At 41.5% G+C, this 21358-nt stretch overlaps 1 protein-coding gene across 6 annotated transcripts in view; it reads right to left on the minus strand.

The window, feature by feature from the left end:
* Nucleotides 1-252: 252 nt before the first annotated feature.
* Nucleotides 253-21358, minus strand: part of Pcdh15 (protocadherin related 15) — an 827095-nt gene continuing 805989 nt past the window's right edge. For 2 of the 6 annotated variants that reach the window (XM_087598373.1, XM_087598374.1), the window contains 3 exons: nucleotides 8629-8699; nucleotides 7634-7742; nucleotides 253-4492 (listed from right to left, as the gene is read on the minus strand). In XM_087598373.1, coding sequence (XP_087454499.1) covers nucleotides 4474-4492; nucleotides 7634-7742; nucleotides 8629-8699 — 199 coding nt within the window. In that variant the 3' untranslated portion in view covers nucleotides 253-4473. Of the gene's footprint in view, nucleotides 6719-7627; nucleotides 7743-8628; nucleotides 8700-20959; nucleotides 20966-21358 lie in introns of all 6 variants that reach the window. The other 4 variants (XM_087598371.1, XM_087598372.1, NM_001271377.2 and 1 more) reach the window with 3 other exon arrangements.

Genomic DNA, 21358 nt, shown 5'->3' on the forward strand with positions numbered 1-21358 from the left:
TCATGAAAAAGTAGATGGTACATTAGGAGACACCGTCTTACTCTGTGTAGAACCCAGGTTCATGGACTCATGGTTGAAATGAAAAAGAAAGTGAATTAACATTCAAATATTCATCTTTCTTCCCCTACAGTTTTAAAAGATAAGAGCTGGCAGAGAAGACTTTTAATTTGCAATAGTAAAATTAAGTCGCACATGCAAATGGGAAAGGGATTGCTGATTTTATCTGTATCTGGCAGAGTAATGAGACACCTCTTTCAAGTAGAAATTTATTTGTAAAACATCGTGTAATTGTATAACAACGCATTTTAACTCAGACTTCATACTTGGTTTTCTTCATACCGTGACATAACATTTAAGGAAGAACAGGCGTCTGGGTAAAGAAACTGGGAAAGTGTGGGAGTCCTGATAATTTCTCAAACTCTAGGCAATGTTCGCATTCTTCGTACATGTGCTTAACTTACCATAAACTTACTAGACTTCAATGGTCAAACAAAGTAAACAGAATCAGCTCGATGCTAAAACCAAGAGAGAAATCCAACAAGGGATTCGCGTTATCACCCTGGAACAGGGAGAAACTTTCTATAGGAGATGAGAGTACTGGAGACTATTTGAACTTACCCCTCAGATGCACCACTGTGGTACACACAGGCACAGGAGGCATCTGCCCTGAGAATACAGTCCTAGTGCTTTCTGCCCATCTCACGAGTGAACTGAAGCAGTGCGGAAGTTCTATGTGATGTGTAAGGCAACAAACAAAGCAAAACAAGAGGTTAAAGAAGATCCGTGGAAGAGACAAAGATAATGGCTCCTCTCACGAATCAACATCCAACGACTTCCTGCTCTCTCATAAATAAATGTTATCGGCAACATTTCGATGGTAGCAGCAGTGACTGTTTGGAAGACCCACAGAGGGCAAACAACATGTTTTAACATCCTTGCCAACAGTGGGGACCTCAGGAAAGCCTTTTCCTGTACTTTAAGAGGTCCTTTGGGATGCTACTCGGTTGGAATTCTGTGACAGCTCTCAGGGTTTTCAACCAATGAGAGGAATAGATCTAGAGACTTGGGGGACACTGTGGGCTAATACCTCACCACACTAGCTGCTTTGCCTCTTCCTTGAATTTTGGCTCTACAAGGCTTCTAAGTCATAGGTCCCAAGCAGATGGTGATGGTATTTACTGTATGTTGATTCATCAGGAGCTGCAGGGTTTGTTTTTTTCCTTACTGAAGGCTGGTGTTCATGAAGAACAAAAGCAAAAGAAACTTCCTATGCCCTTCTAGGAAAATCAGGCCCAATTTTCCTTATTTATACTCACACGTAAACACTACGTTAATTCTTTTTCAGAGCAAATGTACCTACGTTATTTCCCCTGTGTTGTGTGTAGTTTTAATCACAAGTCGGGGTTTCGTGGGCTATTCAAAGTCCTGTGAATGTGGTCCCAGCTAATCCAGACTTATTCAGCCAGGGTTTTAGGGCCGTCTCTTTCCTCTAAATATTCAAACCAAATATTTGATTTGGTTGTTCCACATCAAGGCTGCCCATCTTTACCTGACCTTGGGAGTAGATTAGCTTCACGATCATTCATTTCAAAATGATCATCTCATAAATGCTGAAATACGAAACCCCACCTCCCTCTCCCGGGTTGCCGCATACTGTCTTATATAGTATATTATCTTGAAAATACTGTGTTTTCTATCATGTTATGACATCAGCCTTCAGCAAAACACGGATCTTCTGAACTGTGCTCCTGTCTTAACAGTGGCCACAGAAAATTTCCGAGATCCACACAGCTTTAATGAAGTCCTCCCATCTTACCCACCATCTCAAGTCTATTTTTTTTTCATTATCAATAATTAAAACACTACAAAGTTCCTTACCAGGACATAAGTATAACCTGGATCAAAGGGGAAAAAATAGCTGTGATAGGATCAGCAACAGATAAGTTACATATTACATTCAGAAGCTAAAGGAAGAAAAATTATACAGATCTGTATGTACAAAGAATACCAAGGGAGGGTAGTTGTCGTTATCATGAAGTGTCATAAAAATATTAAATTAGATTTAGTGATCAATTACTGAGCAAGTAGGGAAGTATGAATGCTTAATTTGAGAATCTATATAAATTAATTTATGTAACAAAAAATTGCTTTGGTGCCTGTGGTAAGGAGTAAGGCCGACAGTACATCATGGTTTCATAGACCTCAATATGCAAATAAGTCATCTTAGATATTGTGAAGACATACATCCTTGTTAATAAGCCTGCAGGTGTAGGACAGGAGTCTACATTCCTAACATCACTGTTAATGCTAATGGGTTTTCTAAAGGTATAAAAGGGATTTAATTCCCAATAAAATGAGATCTCAAGATATTATTCCAAGTATCGTTCACATATCTGAAATGAAAACATACTGGTCACAGAAATGGGTGAGTTGGTGGATAGAATTCCTTAACCTCGTAAATAAGAGACTAGCATAGCAAGAACCATTTTAAAGTTTGAACCACATCAGGGCAATAAAGAAATGATAATGCGCTATTCAGTTCTTCAACCACATAATGAGCACGCCCGGAGGAATTTAATTGAAATATGAACTCGCTCAGTACAATGCAGACTTAGAAGTGAAATATATCTATATTGCACTAAGACATATTCAATAAAACTCCGAATTCCCTTAACCTGCATTGGTCGTCCTTCCTAATGCTGCAGGATAGGCCACACGCAAGGCGATTTTTAAAAGGTTATTTTGTTTGGTTTCTATTATTGGTAAACCGCTGTGGTTTTTGTTCAGAGGTGGGAAAATGAAGGCCGTGTTCTTCGAGGAAAACACGTGCGCAGACAATCGTTTTCTGGCTCTGGCCTGGAGCACATACGTATGTGCACTAAAACCATCCGCAAATAAACGGGAGCTCGGAGAAGTTACGTGCACCAGCGCCACGAGGCTGTGGAGTTGCAGACTGTACAGATAGGTGCTTAACCTACAGATAGGTGCTTAACTGTACAGATAGGATGTGTGAGCCCGTGAGCCTGACACATCCTAGTATGCTGGCCTTATAAGGTATTTCTGTCTAGTCACATTAGGCGAGACTTCTCTCTCTGTGCCTTGCCGCGTCATTGACTGAACACGGGTTCAAGAAGCGTCATTGTCTACTTGGTCCTCTCTAATCCTCACTAAGCTTTTGTCGAGGACGATGAGGTCTATGTGTTGCTCCGACCAGTTACTAACTTGCAAAAGTTGTTAAACTATTTGCTACATGTGGAATGAATAGAATGTGTGCAGACACGTAGGGTGTGCACCAGGTAAAACTGTAATTTTTTTTTTTATTTTTTAACAAAAGCTTTGACCCTGGATGTTCTTCCTGAGGACTAAAAGAGTATTTCTTCAAGAACTTTAAAACTTCATTGTGGATAATAAGTAACTTCAGGATTAAAAATAACTTAGAGAGTCCTACCTGTACCGTCACTTTGAAAGCCTTTCTTTCTTTCTTTTTTTTTAATGATGAAGTCAGTGTGGTACAGTCAGTATCTGTATAAATCTCATACCTATAAAAATCCCTCACCCCATAGAAAATAAATTTACATGTGTGGAAAAATGTGCTGTCAAGTCTAGAAATGGAGTACAGTCTATGTTAAGCAAAAAAAGTATAAATGATTTCTACTAAGTTATTCCGTGTTTATTACAATGAAAACTTATTCAAGGTCCAACCAGACAACTAGAGTTTGAAGTGATGTTATTTAGCGAATTCAGTCTGTCCATAAAGGTTTTTCTGGGCTAACAATTGATTCATACAAATGATATCTCTCTTTCTTTTTTATTGTAAAGCAGATCGTCCCAAGTGTTAGGTTGTGCACATGGGATAAACCCCATATGGTGATTTTTGTGACCATAAAAAGCAGAGTTCATTAAAAACAAGTAAAAACGAAGTTATTTGTTTTTTTATTGGTCAGAGTTTTGTCATTGGTATATGGAGGCTATTCCACGGACCCATCCAGAGCTGCTCCTCCTCTGATGGTGTGTTGTCACCGTGGAATTCCATCGGCTCTCTGGAGAGCCTACTGTCTACCATGGACTCCTGCTCAGCTGTGTTTTTCAGCCTGGTCCCTGATGGCTTTGCGGCCGAGTGCTCTGCCACCACAGGGCATGGGGCAAATGTGACCAGAGTTGGGGTTCTTTTCACTTTCTCTGTGGCAAACGGCCCCTTGAACAGTGTGTTCAGGGGCACGTTCTCCTCATGTGTCCCTGCCAACTTGTCTAATTTCTTCCGGTGCCTCCCAAGGAGCACAGGGGAGGGCACCTTCAAGTTATCAGCGATGCAGGCACGGCGCGTTCTCACTACGGAGCCATTCTGCGCGATGTAGATGTTGCCGTTGACATTGCTGGGGCCACTGGGCTTGTGGGTTCTGCTTCTCTGCGACTCAGGAGCGCTGTCCTCCCCAGTGGAGCTGCTCTCATACTCCCTATCGACCACCAACTTGATCATTCTTTTTCTTGCCCACTGAGAAAAATAAAGAATAACGATACGCTGGTTATTCTCAAAGGAAACCGAAGGCTTTTGTGCAACCCACAGCGATACCCCGAGAGGTGGCCAAGGACATCCTCAAGAGGGAAAAGGTCCCTCTCACTATTTTCTCCAACTCCATATTGGATCCAGAATCTAAACATCTTTGAGTAAAGTGTTGCTGAATTTGGGAGTAGACCTAATGGGCAACACTTTCTTTACATCAAAAATACCATGAGGCAGGAGAAGAAAAAGCACATTATCCATATTTTGCTAAGTCCCAACTCCTTATTTTGTGGCTGCTCTACCATTCAGAAAATTCAGCAGAAAGCCAGAAACAGAATTTGTACATTGCATCCATTTTAATGTTTTTCTTTCCAGCATTAAAAAAAAAATCAGAATCCCTCATAACTCTAGTTTGTAATCCGCGTCCTCATGCTAGTCAAAGTGTTTGTCCATTTTGACAAGTGCAATCAGTTGAAACATGGTGTTCTGGGTCATCTGGCTTAAACTCCATTTACTTAAAGGAGTGTATACGCCCAACGTGAGTGCTTATTACTACGCAAACCAGAACATCTCCTTGTATAAAGACTGAAACATGATGGACAATTTTGCTGATTCAGCTGGTGGACAATTTTGCTGATTCAGCTGTCTCTTTACCGACCAATATCAGAAATGACAAGGAGCGAAACTTTAAGCAACACTACTTTTTTTCCCCCTCAAACAATGTAACACTGGGGGAGTGTGAATATCTCTCTTGTGCTATATGGGCAGTTTTCTGGTCTCTGTGTAAATATTTTTAAAATAATGGTGTTTATTTGCCTAGAAGAAAAGCTGTGGTGGTTACAATAGATTTTTAAACACAACCTAAAGGGTAATCACTTTTAACTTTCAAGGTATGGCTTCATTTAGCTCCTAGAATTTGCAGGTGGGAGTCGATAGAGGGTACCTTTGACATGGCCTCCTTGCAGGGAGCAGAAATAACCAGAAACAGCTACTCATACAATTTGTTGCTCTTCGTCTAGTGTCTACTCTGCAAAGACTACCCATTCATCACTATATGCGTCCGTTCCACTGCTATCGACAAGTGTCACTGATAATGCCATGTGTTATGTGACGTATTATGTATTGATGCTTCCCCTTTCGCTAGTATAAGAGAGAGTAGACAGATTGGATCTACTGGGTCTCAGCATGCACGTCTACGTAGTAGGTATGTCGTCATTTTCTTATCTCCTAATCACGTCAGAGAGTGAAATCATGCTAAGTGCCCAACCGATCGAGAGCCGCTTCCGAGACCAACACAGAAGGCACTGCACACAGAGAGCACACGGCACTGCAAACCACCTACTATGAACGCTTCTAAAGGGCTGTGTTGTATCCTTCGGAGTTTGCGCCTGGAGATTTCTTGGCATCTTCCTCCTTCCTCCTGTCATACTCTGGTACCTGGAACCCCCAGGGGCCTCCAGAGAGGCTCTCACTGCTGCTGCTGCTGCTGCTACTGCTCACTTCTGACTCCGATTCCTCCTCACTTTCCACGCCCCTCTCCACCGAGGCTGATTCTGCGCTGCCCTCCTCTGGGACATCCTGAGCCTCCAGGTCTGTGGATTCATCCATGGGAGCTGCTTCGCTTTCTTCTCCTTCCTCTGGCCGTTCTTCCTCCTCCCCCGGGGGCTCTTCTTCCTGCTCTACAGGCGGCTCCTCTTTCTTACCCTTCACTTCTTGGATTTCTTCTACCACGGGTCTTCTTCTTGCTAGCACGATGTTTTTCCTTGCCTTCTCTCCCTCTGACTCGGTGGACTCAGACTCCTCTGACTCCGGGGTCGAGCTTTCCTCTGCCTCCTCAGATGGGGTCTCCGACTCGGATTCTTCAGTGGTCTCGGACTCGCTGAACTCAGACTCGGTTTCTGTGTATTCCGTGTAGTCGCTGGACTCCTCCTCTGACTCCACGGTGCTCTCCGTGGCTTCCTCCTGGTCTAGAGTCAGTTGGAGATAGTCCTTGTCTTCTTCCTCAAGGCGCCTCCTCCACTCCTCGCCCTCAAGGTCAATGCCTCTTTTCTCAGCGAGACCCCTGACTTTCTTAAAGATCATTGGGAAGATCCTGGCTCTCTTCCACGTCGGGTAGGTGGGCTCAGCCGCTGGTGGCTTCTCAACGGTGACTACCACCTCTTCCTCACTAGGCTCTCTAATTTCAACTTTGGGCTTTTTAACTTTCTCTGGCTTCTCCTGGAAGTTTTGAGAGTGCAATTCAAACGTTAGCTCGGAGACAGTTACGGTGTGAACTTGTCCCTCATAAGTTAGGCAGAAACTCATCTTTAGATAAGAGCCTCTTGTAAGCTATGCATATAGTTTTCAAAAATGACAATATTCTTTTCAGATGATAGACAGAAGCTAGCTGACAGGCGGTGGGTTATTTTTATTTTGGCTTTATAGTATTCATACCCAAATCTAATGCTTTCTCTTTTCTATTATTTACGTTTTTTTTAAATTTTAATATTAGCTCAACAAAGAAGTAACCATTATCATTACCTCTAGAGTTCTGGCTTGTTAGCTTTTTGCTGTATCTCAGAATTTTTATGTCATGAAAATATATTAATTTGAAAGTTTATGAAAAATCTGCCTTGTAGAATTTTGAACCAATTAGAGCCACAGGAACTGTTATTTCATGGAGGGAGAACTGTTTACCAAATAGTGCAGGGAAGGTGTAAGAATTTGAAAGACACGATTCATGTTAATTCAGCAATGAATCACATAACATTTAAAAAACATCGGTGATGATATTTTATTCTCTGAAAATGGAATATGAAGACTGCATTTTTCATGATCTTTTTAGTTAGGTCTAGAACAAAAGAACCTGCAGACAGGTCAAGAACAAAAGTAACCATGTATTGTAAAGTTTATAATATATGTGGCTCTTAATACCGTATAGAGAGGCATTTGTGATTTTAGAAAGCCCGTTCTATTGTAACTTCCCTCCATAGGAGAGGGAAAAATGTGGTCAGTGTTGTTACCACTCTTTGAAAAACAAATAATAAATTACTAGGACTTTTCACAGCTGGACTAGTCGACAGTGCGTTAGTCAAACCAGATCTAAAGAGTTGTCACTGCATGACGTGTCATGATGAAGGCAGGGACACTTACCTCTTCCTCTTCATACTCCTCTTCAGCTTCACCAATGACTTCGCCGTATTCCTCCTGTCCAGCAGGTGGCAGCAGTCGGCGGCGACTTCCATACTGGGGCATCTCATACCTGCAACACAAACTTGCAACTTGAGACCCTTTTTTTTTCACAGAATCTACCATAACGATCTCTGCTTCTTCTTTTTCTTCATCATCAACAGATTCTTAGGGTCTATTAAATTCCTTCTAAAAATTAAACAAAGCAAAACTACATTTTAAGAACCACTACTGGCAGCCAGAGAATTATTATTATTAATATTATTATTATTAATTGATTATTATTACTATTACTGGCATAATCACTCTCTGGAATAACAAGGAAGATAGTTGTTATTTCACATTTAAATTTGGGGAGTGGCTAGAGGTAGGAAGATATACTACTTCATAACTACATAAAGAATGGAGGACAGGAGAGATTCTGTATACAAGTGTGTATCTCACACAGGATGCGATATCAATGTTTATACATGAAAGTTTGTATGGAAGGAATACGGCCTGTGTGGCGTTTTCATCCCGTGTGCTTTTGAAAGTGGTCAGCTTAGGCGTGCAGAATTAATGCTCCATTTTCATATTCGCTACTAGATTCCTAAGTATATTTTATGTTTTTAGTTTTTTAACTGCTCTGGTACAAAACTTCAGGTGTACTGGCTAGGGAAAAAAAAAACCCCACAAAACACAGCATCCGGTATAAATGGTGAATTCAGGAATTGAGCAAACATGTTTGACTTCTATATTCCAGTCTAATTATTATGAACCTTCCTAGACCATTTCTAGAAATACAAGCAGGGTAAATGAGACAGCAGAAATGGTGGGAACTTGAATAATATGAAAATCACTGCTTTCCAATACAAAGGGGCCAATGACACTTCAAAACACTCTAACAGCAATAACTTCTGATGACTTTTTTTAAAAAAAAGAAAACGATACAATTCTGAAGGAAAAACTTGAAGATGTACCCATGCTCAAAACTGTAATAATCTTGTCCATATTCCTGGCCAGGGTCAATCCCAGATTCCATGGATAACTCCTATTGTTCAAAGAGAAAAATTTGCATTTTTGAATACATTCTTTACACATTCCAGCTTTTAAGTGAGATTTCCGTACCTACGGTCTGTATCTCTCCAAACACTCCTGACACCACAGCAAAAGAAGTTCGATGACAAGTGTCCTCACCCTCACCTGGTGTTACAGTTTCAGCTGTTTTCATGGAACCCCTTTGTCATTAGGTCATGCATAAATGGGAAAGTACAGTCTCCCTGGCTCGAAAACTGTAGACGCTTCCAGGCCAGTCATTTTACTTGCTTTTAGGGAGCTTTGAAGATTAATGTCATCAACATTAAATGTCACTATATCTTATGGGCCAGCCAGTACATGAGGTTATCATTACAGTGGCTCTCTCTATTGATGGTTCTCTTTTACCAAGAGCTCCCTCACCAAACACTTCACAATAGTGTTCACAAACATCTTCCGATAGTAATTTACACACTAACAGGAACCCCAGTTTAATGCTCATTCTCTGTGTGTGTGTATGTGTGTGTGTGTGTGTGTGTGTGTGTGTGTGTGTGTGTGTGTAAAGATGTTTTAAACACATCCTTGCTTTTTATACCTTATGAAGACTTCTTCTGACTTGATAATTCTGACTTTCCTTAAATTCTGCACTTAGAGCCGTGCTTTGAGGCACATATACAAAACCAGTTTCGGTAGCTATTCCAAACCACTTTTTCACACACTTTGTGATTTCCATTGTATCAATCATGAGAGATGGCAAAAGGCTAAGAAGTTTGAATTTACACTGGAGTAAGAGAGGGGGAGGGGGAAATCGTAACCACCCACAGGGGAGTAGGTTGGTATATACGGATAATCCACTCGTGATAGGAATTGGTTTTAACACATGTGTGTGTGGCATGAGTCAGGAGTCACCTCTCTGTGGGGACACGGAGGAACCATTTCTAAGCCACACACATTTATCACACGACTCATCTGTGTGATAAATATGGACAGTGACTCTCAGTTATGCTACAACTTGCCAGATCATTCAAAAGGATTACTCCCGGTTAACCCCAACCAAGGAATTCTACCAAAAATCTGGGATTTCTCTTGAAAAACATAGGCGTGGCACATGCTAAGAATCTCTGTGGTGGGTCCTGCCTCTCATGAGGTCTGGTTACTATTCCTCTACTCACTGCTCTGCATCTGTACTCAAGGTCAACCTGCAGTCTGCCCCCTGCCTTCTCTCTCTTCATGAAGTCTCTTCACGGACATTTCCAGCCAGGTTCCTGTAGTTACCAAGTCTGCAATTGCCCTTCGACAGTAATAAAATGCCAATCGACTTTGCAACTTAAAAACACTTTTCAAACCGATTCGTTTGTGATGTTAAAACTCATTTGGTATATCTATTGGAGTAAATGTTTTAATTTTTTTTAAAGATGTGTTTATTTTATTCATGTAAGTACACTGTAACTGTCTTTAAACACACCAGAAGAGTGCACTGGATCCCATTACAGATGGTTGGGAGCCACCATGTGGTTACTGGGAATTGAACTCAGGACCTCTGGACGAGCAGACAGTGGTCTTAACCACTGAGCCCTCTCTCCAGCCCGGAATAAATGCTTTAAAAATGATTAGCAGTGTGGCATGTTGCCATGGACAGTGGGTAACTGGTGGCCATAAAGTTCTAGGGCACGGGGGCGTACGTTTGTAAAACTATTTGGAAAAAATTGGTCGTAACAGTCCAAAGTCAGAACCAATAGGAAAAATTCAAGAAATCAATCCCCTGTAGCAGCACTGCAGCACAGGCTGGGAAAATAGGCTGAGGTCAAGGGTGGATGGAATTATACTGTGATATCCCACTTTCAGGAGCTCAGAAATGATGTAACCTTCAAGTGCCCCTTAGAAGCCCGGAAAGCACTCAGGACGAGGGAAATCGGTGCAGAGCATTAACTTGCGGCAGTCATGCATGAGAGTGCACTCTTGAAATTTCCGTCTAAGTGGCTTCCATTTATTTCATCGCTGTAGGTTTTAGTTCAACAGAATCTTCCATTACAGGAAAAGAGGTATAAAATAAACTCAAAGAAAGAGCGGTAAGAAATTATCACAAAGTCAAAGCCCGGATTTAAGTGACTTTGAAAAAAACGCGTGTATGCTTCACGCCGGAGGGTCAGACTTTCAAGGGACCGACAGCACCAGTTTATTGGTTTACATAAAGCAAGCATCTCCGAAACGCTGCATTTACTCTGATAATCAATGCATTGCCTGATTTAATCAATGCACACAAGGCACGGAGAAGAAACCTCCGAGCTGTTTTAAATGGAATCCTAGAAACGATCAGTTCATATACCCGCACTTTCTGACTCCCAAGTCTAAGGCTCACGTGTTGGGAGCTGCTCTACGTTCCCAGCATAAATGGCTTCCAATATGGTCAAGGTTACAGGGGACCAAAATAGGAACCCTGGAGTGCAGGCTGCTACTCTGCAGCTCTGGGTCAGCAGAGAAGGGAACTAGCACAGATGTGAAAGAAGTTTTAAAAAGTGTTTAAAAAGAAAAGGAAGAGAGGAAAGTCCTTGTGTCAACAAAGACCCCAGGATTGAGCTAAGCAGGTGGCTGGATTTGAACTCGTCACTGCATAACACAGGCCCCTATCTGCATCCCTAAGAAGTTGAACCAGAAATTGATTGTGTGAGTGGACCCAACTCTTAACATCCTTTTAAGGTTAAATTCTGCTGCTGACCACACAGAGAAGGCGAAGCTAACTTTGACTCTTAATTTCTGTATTAAATGTTCAAAGGGCTATAAATCAGATCAGTTTCAGTCCCCCTTTTCTTGGCTTCTCCATGCTTGTTGACCAGAAGCTCATGAACCGGATGTGACAATAAGCATTTTTAAGTGATGGTGCTGGTTGGGATAATATCTTGCTGAAAGGCTGTGCGTGCATATGGATTGTAACCCTGAGTTTTCTGAGTCAATCACCCGGGAGTTTTCTTGATAAAAGTTTCTGATTAAAAGCTAAATTGCAAATTTATATATTTCTGCTCCCTGTCTCCAGATGGTGTGTATGTGTGTGTGTGTAGATTCTAAACAAGAAATGCTTTCCTTTAGCAAACAGAGTACTGTTCCTAGAGAAAGAACCAAGTGTTTGTAAATGCTTACCAAAAACCTAAATTTATCACAAAGAATATCAGTATTTCAACTGATTATTATTTTATACTCATTTTAGTCTTAGAGGTATGTAGTAAATAAAATGGTGTGTATTTATTGTGTGACTCTGAAAGTACTTTTTACTTTGTAGGGGAAGCTCTGAGTCAGACATGTACTAGGGAGCAGGATAGATGTTGGAACCTTCCTTCATTATTTGCCTGTTCTAGCTGACGAGACCACATTCAGACGGACCCCAGGTCCTGCTCAGCCATGGAGTGGCTTCAGGCAGTAATGGAAAAGTCAGGGCAATAATACTTTGCTTGCCTAAATTCTAGAGCAGTGGTTCTCAACCTTCCCAATGCTGTGACCCTTTACTACCGTTTCTCATGTTGCGGCGACCCTAACCATAAACTTCTGTTGCTTTTGCATAACTGTGATTTTGCTACTGTTATGACTCCTGACGTCAACACCTGGTACTCTTAGGCGACCCCTATGAAAGAGTCATTCGACCCCTAAACGGCTCACAACCCAAAGGTTGAGAACCGCTGTACTAGACAGAAGCTAAAAATTCATAGCTGTTGTCACCAGCAAGCAACCGAGAGGCGATTTCATTTTATTTGCTTATTTAAACTTGAAAGTGCGTTTTCTCTCGTTAGTACAAAGCGGGCCACATCAGAGGCCGCCCACTCTGTCCACGGAAGTATAAAAAAGGCATTGTAAAGGTTTAGTGAGGTTGAAAAGAAAGTGAAAAGCGATACCTCCGGTTTAAGAAGAGAAGGTCTCAGCAGTTGATGCTGCCAAAGGAAATTGAAACAGGAAAAGATTTAGATAGTAGTTCAGATGGGAAATGCAAAACACCACTGAGAAAAGAGGAACACAGGCAACAGCTTTGAACCTGTCACTTAAGGTACGATTCATTACTCACATGATGCCGCCTGCCAAACTACTAATTAATAGTTCAGATAATTACTTGGGCACCTATGGTATATCAGAAGCCATTGGCTTTAATTAGCTAATTGATAGTAACATTAATTACCAATTTCTATGAGGATATTTTTGTTTAAGCTTCGGAGCATGAAGGGGTTGCTCAGGCTTCTACAAACAAATATCACAGGGCTATTTTGACGGGTTTAACCTGCTCATCCTCATCACATCAAGTATGTTTGCATCCCCAGGAAGAACAGAAAGTCGGAGTGACAAGATGTAGCATCCTTGGGATCATATTGAAGACATTCTCTTCATGCTCCCATTTTGTTTTTAAACAAACAAACAAAAAAAACCAAAATGCAGATGGCTCACATTTTAGTATGTTTTCAAAGTCTTTTTGTGAGTCAGGAAATTGTCCCTCCTCTAGTTCTGTAGGGTTCCCATCTCCTTGCTACTCATTCAGTGAGCTGTGTCAAAGTCTTTGTCGGTCCGTTTCGTGCTAATTCACGCTTTAACCAAATGGGAACGAACACTAGATCAAATTTTAGCTTAGCGGATTTTGGGAGTAAATTGTTAAATGATAATGTCTTCCTGGGTGCCCTGGGAAGGTAGAGCAGTGTTGCAGCTCTGGAAGTGATTGCGTCTGTGAACCAACTGCTCAAAGTGAACACACAGATATGTTACTCTTTGAACAGGAAAGGAAGTTTAGGTTAGAGACGCTCCAGTTCTAATGGATCTGTTATCTGTTCTAATCATCCCTGAGAACTAGTGTTGTTCATATAGGTCATTAATCTTCATCTTCGTGGTCTAGAATATATGCATTCCAAAGTACAAGCCACGGAGAATGTGTTTACATAACTCCTTTGATTGACTCAAATCAAACGAGGTTCTCAGTAACATCGTGGACACAAATCTCACTCAACGTCATTGGTTAGAATGCTCAGTATGTTCTCTGTAGACTGAGTCACAGACAGGGGATTAAAAAAACTCAGATGGCTTCTAGTATGATATTAGAGATATTTCACATATTTGTGCTAGAGAGAAACCTGGACTGTTAAAACAATGTTAATCAACTTTACAGCTTCCAGAATTATATCTATGGAACCGGAAGACCCAATTTAGTATGCTACCAGCGTCCTCTCCGAGTTACAGTTCAGAGCAAAGACAGCATCCTTGGAGATGTTAGCCACCGGTCATTGTTTGCACCCAGGATGATAGGCTTAAAAAACTCCAAAGCAAGGAAGCAAGGTATAGGAAGGAAATACATTAGAAAACATCATTAAGAGTTGTGATTGAAATAGAAGAAGACAAATCTAGCTTCAACCAGTCCTATATCCTATACCAAGGCTTTCCTCCAAGGCTGGATGCCGTACCACATGATAAAGCCCTTACCTCTGGTGCAAAGCCTCCCCTGAAAGGCAGAAACGGAAACGTGTGTTAAATGCATGGACTTTCAGACCAGAGAGAATTACAGATAAGGACCCTTTAAGAAAAGCAGAGGAAACACAATCAATTTTACTAAAATTAACCTCGTTGGGACAGAGCTTCCTACGATGCTATTAAGATGAGAGGGTCATGTGCCCGTACTTGCATGGCTAAAAACTTATCTTCCTGGATCTCGCTCTCACGTGGCCAACAAACCATATCCATGGAGCAGGTAAAGGCATTTGCTGTGCAGCCTGATGAACTGAGTCCACCCCCCAGAATTCACACAGTAGAAAGGAAGGGCCAACTCCTGAAGGTTGTCCTCTGACCTCTCTCTATATCCATGCTATGGTCCATACACTCCAGAGCCCCATGCTCTCTCACACACACACTGAATAAATGAATGTGAAAAGAACATAAAAATAAAGGGCAATAATTCACTTTGATTCTGTAATGATCAGCTAGCATAAAAGTATTCTTTGGTGTCTCATCAATGTCTTGATATGAATAAATTATGTTCACTGGGGAAGGGATACTTCTTAAACAGAAAGCCATACAGTAGGTGCATACTTGGATTATATTCTTCTGAGTGGATGCAACCATATTGCCTGAATGTGTTAACTTGATTCTAGCAATAACGAAGGATTATAGTAAAGGACCTCTTCGCTCTTTTAAGAACTGACTTCCCTTACTTTTAAGGACCTTCTTAACTTCCAAGTACTCAGAACTATAAAAAGGAAGTGAAGTTCATGGATCAGGAGCTGTGCAATATGTGTCTGCACTTGGGAGGGACGAGGGGGTGTCACAACATGGGTGCCATTGATTATGAGATATTTCTTTATTTTCTGTGTATCTCATATTAATATTTCAGCTGGTAGTATTAATCTTGTTGTACTCAGCTGTGATGTAGATATGTGACTGAATTAAAGGCATGGCTTTTTAAACACAACACAAGTCTCTTTGCTGACCATGCAGCCAGATCTCTGGCAGCCGTGGTTCTCAACCTGTGTGTCACAGCTCCCATGGGGTTGCCTATCAGACTCATAAGAATACAAACATTACAGCTCATAACAACAGAAGCTTACAGTTATGAAATAGCAACAAAATAATTTTTATGGTTGGGGTCGCCCCAATATGAGGAACTATATCAAAGGGTCACAGCATTAGGAAGGTTGAGAACCACTGGTCTAGAGGAAGAGTCTACATGATCGAATGTATCTTAAGTGGTTACCAAGCAGCTTGGGGAAGCTGCTGGTGGTTGAGTGCAGTTCATTTCCTGAAGGTTTCTGTAGTGAAGTGGACGGGGTGCTTATATACCTCAAGTCAGTACCTGTGGGGAGACCAAAATCCTTCTGTTGCTCATAAAACTTTACATTCAAATCTCTTCCATTGTCTTTTTGAGATAATTAGACACAGCTTCTATTTAGGACCTAATCCCGTTGATGAGTCACTTATATCATGCACAATATCTAGACAAATCTTGTGTTCTAGGATATTTCAATTTTTATGAACTATGAAAAACATTTCAGTATTCTGGTTTAGTGGCTCAGGTCTACAATCCTGGCACTTGGGAGGCTGAGATAGGAGAATTGGTCAGTGTGGACCACATAGTGAGTTTGAAGCCATTGTGGGTTATGAGTTCAAGGTAACAAGAGTTAGATCCTCTTTCAAAAGTACTTTTACACACATACACACACACACCACTCTCTCTCTCTCTCTCGTGTTTTCATTGGGTAACTGTACTGCTATTTTAGCTCAAAGACAGAAACTTACCTAGAAGAGGTATATTTGTATAACACAGTCAATATTCAGAATTATCTGTCCTTTCAAATCATGAATGTTGATAATTATAAAATCAATCAAATAATACCAATGCATCTTTTCATGTAATTACATTCCCTGTGTGTATCGCTTATTCAACTTACATCCTATGTCTGTACACATTTAATTTTAATAATGACCAAGGCATGGTAAGTGTTCTTTGAATCTTAAATCATCCATCTGACCATTCTTTATACACTGAGCGGACCTTAACAAGTGCAGAGGGACGAACGACATTTCACACAGACACGTGAGCTCGTAGCACTGGGGACAAGGAGTGTGTAGGCTTATATGTCCAAATAACCTTTATGGGACTCGTGTAGAAGACAGTTTAACTTGACTATCAGCAACACCCTTTCAGAAGCCACCATACAGCCCAACACAAAACGCGTTAAAGAACCCCAGGAAATGAATTACTTTGGTTTGGAGGAAAGATATCGAAAGCAGACAGGCTGCCGAGGATAGATAGATTTGTGGAATAGCTTTTGATCGTTCCTGTTAATCAGGAGTGAACATTAAATTACGGAAGGGCTGTCCCAAACTTGAAGAGCCAAAAACCATCTTGGAGACGATGGTAATGCGGGGTTCTCAGCCTCGGTGGACACACAGAAGTAAAGTTGTGTTTCACTGTGGCTGGGAGAGTTCAGGAAAGCCTCCGTGGTTTCCGTGATGTAATAGAATCTGAGCTGGTTGTGTCAGCCATTCTACCGGAATACTCAGGTCTATATCTTCTCAAATGCTACCATTCTGGAGTTGAGCAAATAGGAGAAGTTGTTTCAAAAGTAGGGATTTCTAGTAGTTAAATTTTATTCAATGTGTTTTATGGGAAAAACAAAATATTGCTATTTGTGTTTACATATACATGTCTGTGTGCCTCAATATTACTTATAGTGAGTGTATATGATTCATGAAGACACTGGTGCTGTGCTAGAATTCCCCAGGATGCAAGTCACTGAGTTCAGGGCTATTTTAACAACTACTGTAACTATGGGGCATTCTTCTTATGGGATAAATATTTTTCTTCTGCCTAAAACAAGAAACAAACCTCTGAGCATACAGGGGATAAGACACCAAGAAGAGTATCTCTTCATTTAAAAGTAATTTTTATTTTTTTTTTTGTAAAATAAATTGGATATCAAAGAATGTTTCCTTGGAAAGAAGAATCATAAAATTGTAAACAAGGAGGTAATTTTTTTTTTATAATGGGAACAGGCTAAATCAAATAGCATTTTTGGCACTTTTGTTTAAAAAAAAATAAGATGTCTTACAAAAGTCAGAGGCATGAGATTTATTTTTGTCATAAAGGAGGAGACAGAAAGCATCGAGATAAAGAAATAGAACAGCAACTGAAAATGTGGGAGAGATTTCTCCTCTGAAAGCCTACTCAAAGGATCAAAACAATCCAGAATGGAGATCATGAGAAAACTGATAACTACATATTATAGCACCTGAGATCGCCTTTGAAATCCCTGCTGTCTGCCGTTCCCTACATTTCGAAGGATCATTTTTATACCTGTGAAACATTTCTTTTCACCAAATACATAGACTTCCAGGAAATAACAAGCCAAAGAGAGAGCATTATGTCTTACTAGCACCCTGCTTTTTTGTCCCCAGCCCCAGCTAGGACATTCACATGAAACTCTGGTCAAGAACTAAAAAGGAAAAAAAGTAACATCACCCATCCACAAGGTCAACCGGCCTTTGGTTTTAGTTGGACTGGTACTTTTCACGCCCATAGCTCCCCGTTAAAAACAGATAAAGTTACTTACTTTTTAAATAAATGTAGGACAAATAATGCTACCTTGAAGTTAAGAAAATTAAGGTCAATCTACTCTATGAGTTAGTGACGGTGATGTTAATTGAAACTAAAAGTGCAGAAGAGAAAGGCGTTGCATTGAGTTTGGGATAAAAACAGTGGACTCTTCTGTGACGTTCAAATCCTCGTGCTCCACTGTGAGGGTTACGATCAAGAAAAGAACCGCCCAGTTAAAACGGGAGAAGCGACATTACAAGGACGTTGACTGACTGTGAGTTTGCACGTCAATCCCTTCAACAACTCTAACCAACGTTTCCTGGCTCTGGTCACATGTGATTTTCATGTTTGTTTTCTCTGCAGGACAAAAGGGGTGGAGTTTTGAGAGCTCTGTGGGTGGACAGTTTTTCTCGATGTGACTGTACATGTTAGACACCGATTTCTCGAGCTCTGCCAGGTTTTTCACGTGCCTGAGGATCCCTTTGGGATGTCTGTGGGGTTCCGCCCCACACGGTGGGTTGGATGCTGGTGGCTGTGTCGTAGACATAGTTTCTCTGGCGTGTGTGACACTGGCAGTGCATTTAGCAGCTGGTGTAGAGATGCTGTCTGTGGATGGGACGGAAGTGGAAGGAGGCAGTGGGAAAAGGCGGGGAGCTGGTGGTCGAGGAGGAGGAGGAAGTGATGGTGGAGGAGGAGGAGGAAGAGAAGAGGCGGGGGTTGTAGAAATGGGAAGAGAAAATGTAAGAAGTTGGGGGCGAGGAGGGTTAGGGGAAGAAAGGGGAAGAGGAAAAGTAGTAAAGGCAATAGGAGGTTGAGGAAGAGGCAGCTGTGGGAGGGGAGCAGAGATGCTGGGTGGATGGGGAACCATTTCAAAAGAGTTCCTTTTTGTTTCTGTATCGGAGGCACAAGTGGGAGTCTCTCTCTTAGAGCCTAGGGAGTTTAAAACGCGGGGTCTCCGAGGAGGAGAAAGTTCCAAGGTGCAGTCAGCGGGAGAAGTGACAACGTCAGGTTCTGACCCGAGTTCTACCGCTCTTGAAATTGTTGGTAGAGTTGAGAAAGAAAAGTGGGACCAAGAGGAGGAAAAAGAAGAGCCCGAAGACAGAGATTTCAGTTGCTCTGTTTGCTGTACGATTAGGGTGTCTCTGTGCCCCCCTTCTTTCTCTGACCCACGGGCATCTTCGGTTGTCACCATTAGGTTGCTGCTACCTTGCTGGCTTGGGTGGCATCTGGTTTTTTCGCATTCAGCTCTCTGCCTGGTGATCTGCCACTCCACTAGGTCTATGGTCTCTGGTCTGTTTGGAGTTTTCCACATCAGCCGCCTAGGAAACCTCACAGACTGATTCCACACCCTCTGGATCTTTTCTCTTGGGCCCCTCAGGGACTGACTCTTAACTTGTGTTCTGGGTACAAATAGCTCTCCAAACTCTGTTCCAGGCTGAAGGTCGGAATTTGTTGACCTTTGACCTATACTTTCCATATAAAGGGGGTTATGGGTACTTAAGTCATCCTCATCTGGAAGAAATGAGAACGTCCTTGCTGGGTTAGCTTGGTTGTCAAGTGGTCCCTCTACATGAGCTGGCTCATGAGACTCAGTGGTACTGGAGGAAAAGGCCATCCCGTCACGATGACTGCTCCTGTCTTCCGGGACTGGGTTATTTCCCCTGCTTTGTTCAAAATGGTAGAGAAGGAAAAGACTTGAAAGAGAAGAAGGAGACAAGTTGTGAAACAGCTTTCATAAGAAAGGTGTTTTCATGGTTATCATAGTTTACATAGCAAAGGCCTAACATTAAAGCACTGATGTACAACATCACTTTCAAGGTCCTATTCTAGGGAAGACAAGGGGGAGGGGATATCCAGTTGTGAGAAAGATGAGGAATTTTCATTAAAATAGCAATCTCTAGCCTGTTCCGCCCTTCCCCAATTAGTTTGAATTCCACCAAGTATCTGGGTCCATAGGCAACAGTTTGCTCCTGTATAAGCTTTGGTTTTGGGGAGTGCAGACAGGCACCCCAGATTTTGGCTGCTTACCCTCACCTTTCTGGAAGGCGCTCAGAGCCCACTGTTATGGTCTTGACAGTCTCTCAATCAGAAATTTCCCACTATATCCCATCTCAGTAACTCTGGGAACTAAATATCTGAACAAAATTTGTAAGACAATTCAGAAAGGGGAACGCCCCCTTTCCGGATTAAAAGAGCAACAGTTGCCAAAGACAGAAGGGAAAGCCCTCAGAGTGCAAAAATCATACTTGAGAAATCAGCCTCATGCTCCAGTCCTGAGCTAAAATGATTGAAGGTCTATGGCTTAGTTATTTTAAAATACAGGAAACACAGACAAGAGGGGGGGAAATTTACACTCTCAGCAAATATCACACGGATCAATCATTAGTCAAAAATTCACTGAATGCAAAAAATATATATGCTAAAAACAATAGTGGTTTGCCAATGCCTGGGTACCGGGCAAAGTACCATAAGTAGCCATGCAATCTAATTAATGTTGCAAAGTTTCAGAGCACAAATCTAGGACCTGAACTACAAGCATTGGGACCCTTCCTTCTGACAAGTTAGGGGGCAAGTTCTTTTTTCACCTAGTCCCTAATTAGTTTTTTCCCCCCTTCAAGCTAGAGCATAACAGCAAATTCATTTTGTCAGTTGTTCAGTGTTTAACTCACAACCAGAGGGAAAATAAAATATAAGTATTTCGAACAATGACGAAACAAGTTATTCAACATGTAATAGGTCAGGCAATGAAATGATACGTGGCTTCGGAATCTGATCACAAAAACGAGCATGCTCACAAAGGGCTGGGTTATCAGACAACCTGAATAATTCAGAAAGTTGGGGCAACTGGACAATAGGACCTTTTGTCCTAAACTTGGAAAGCGATTTTGAAAATATGTCAAATATCATCTCACTTGATATTATATGGCCGTTAGTTTTGGAAGAAGAGATCTACGTAGTCATATACGTAACTTATGATGGAAAGAGCTCTATGTCTGAACTTACTTAAAGATACTTTTTAAACGGTCCCTACTGGGCATGAGTACTGTCACATCGGAAGGGAACTAGGGGGAGGGGGGGAGGGAGACTAAGAAGGGAGGATGCTATTCCCTTTTAAACATAAACACCTACATCATGAAAGATGAGGACCACGTGCAGACAATAATACTCAGCCTATGGCACTGCATCTAATGCTCTAAGAGGCTTTTATTAGAATGATATTTACTTACTTATGCCTACGTTATCCGCAGGTGAGAAAGAGCGAACGTGTGACAGGGAAGAAAAGTTGTAGCTGTCATTAATCCCGGATGATCACGCAATACCAACAGACACTTGCTTTAAACAATACCCACAGCCAAGAGAGAAAACTCATGTTCTTAAATTTTTCTTCCCCTTCAGTTATGAGAATAACATCTAATAATGTTTCAGATAAGATCTTACGCCTTTTATTCGAGTATCTTATCGTGTAGGGTTTAATCTAACCATCTGCTTACTAGAAATACATAAAGTTTTGTCTTTGCAAAGCATGGGATATCTTAATTGTGAAAGAGAAATTTTAAATAAGACCAAGAATCATGTACGTATGTCCACTTTAAAAATTGTGCACTATGTTAGGGAGCTGGTCCTGG

This window comes from Rattus norvegicus, chromosome 20, assembly GCF_021556685.1.
Source record: "Rattus norvegicus strain SHRSP/BbbUtx chromosome 20, alternate assembly SHRSP_T2T, whole genome shotgun sequence".
NCBI classification, from domain to species: domain Eukaryota; kingdom Metazoa; phylum Chordata; class Mammalia; order Rodentia; family Muridae; genus Rattus; species Rattus norvegicus.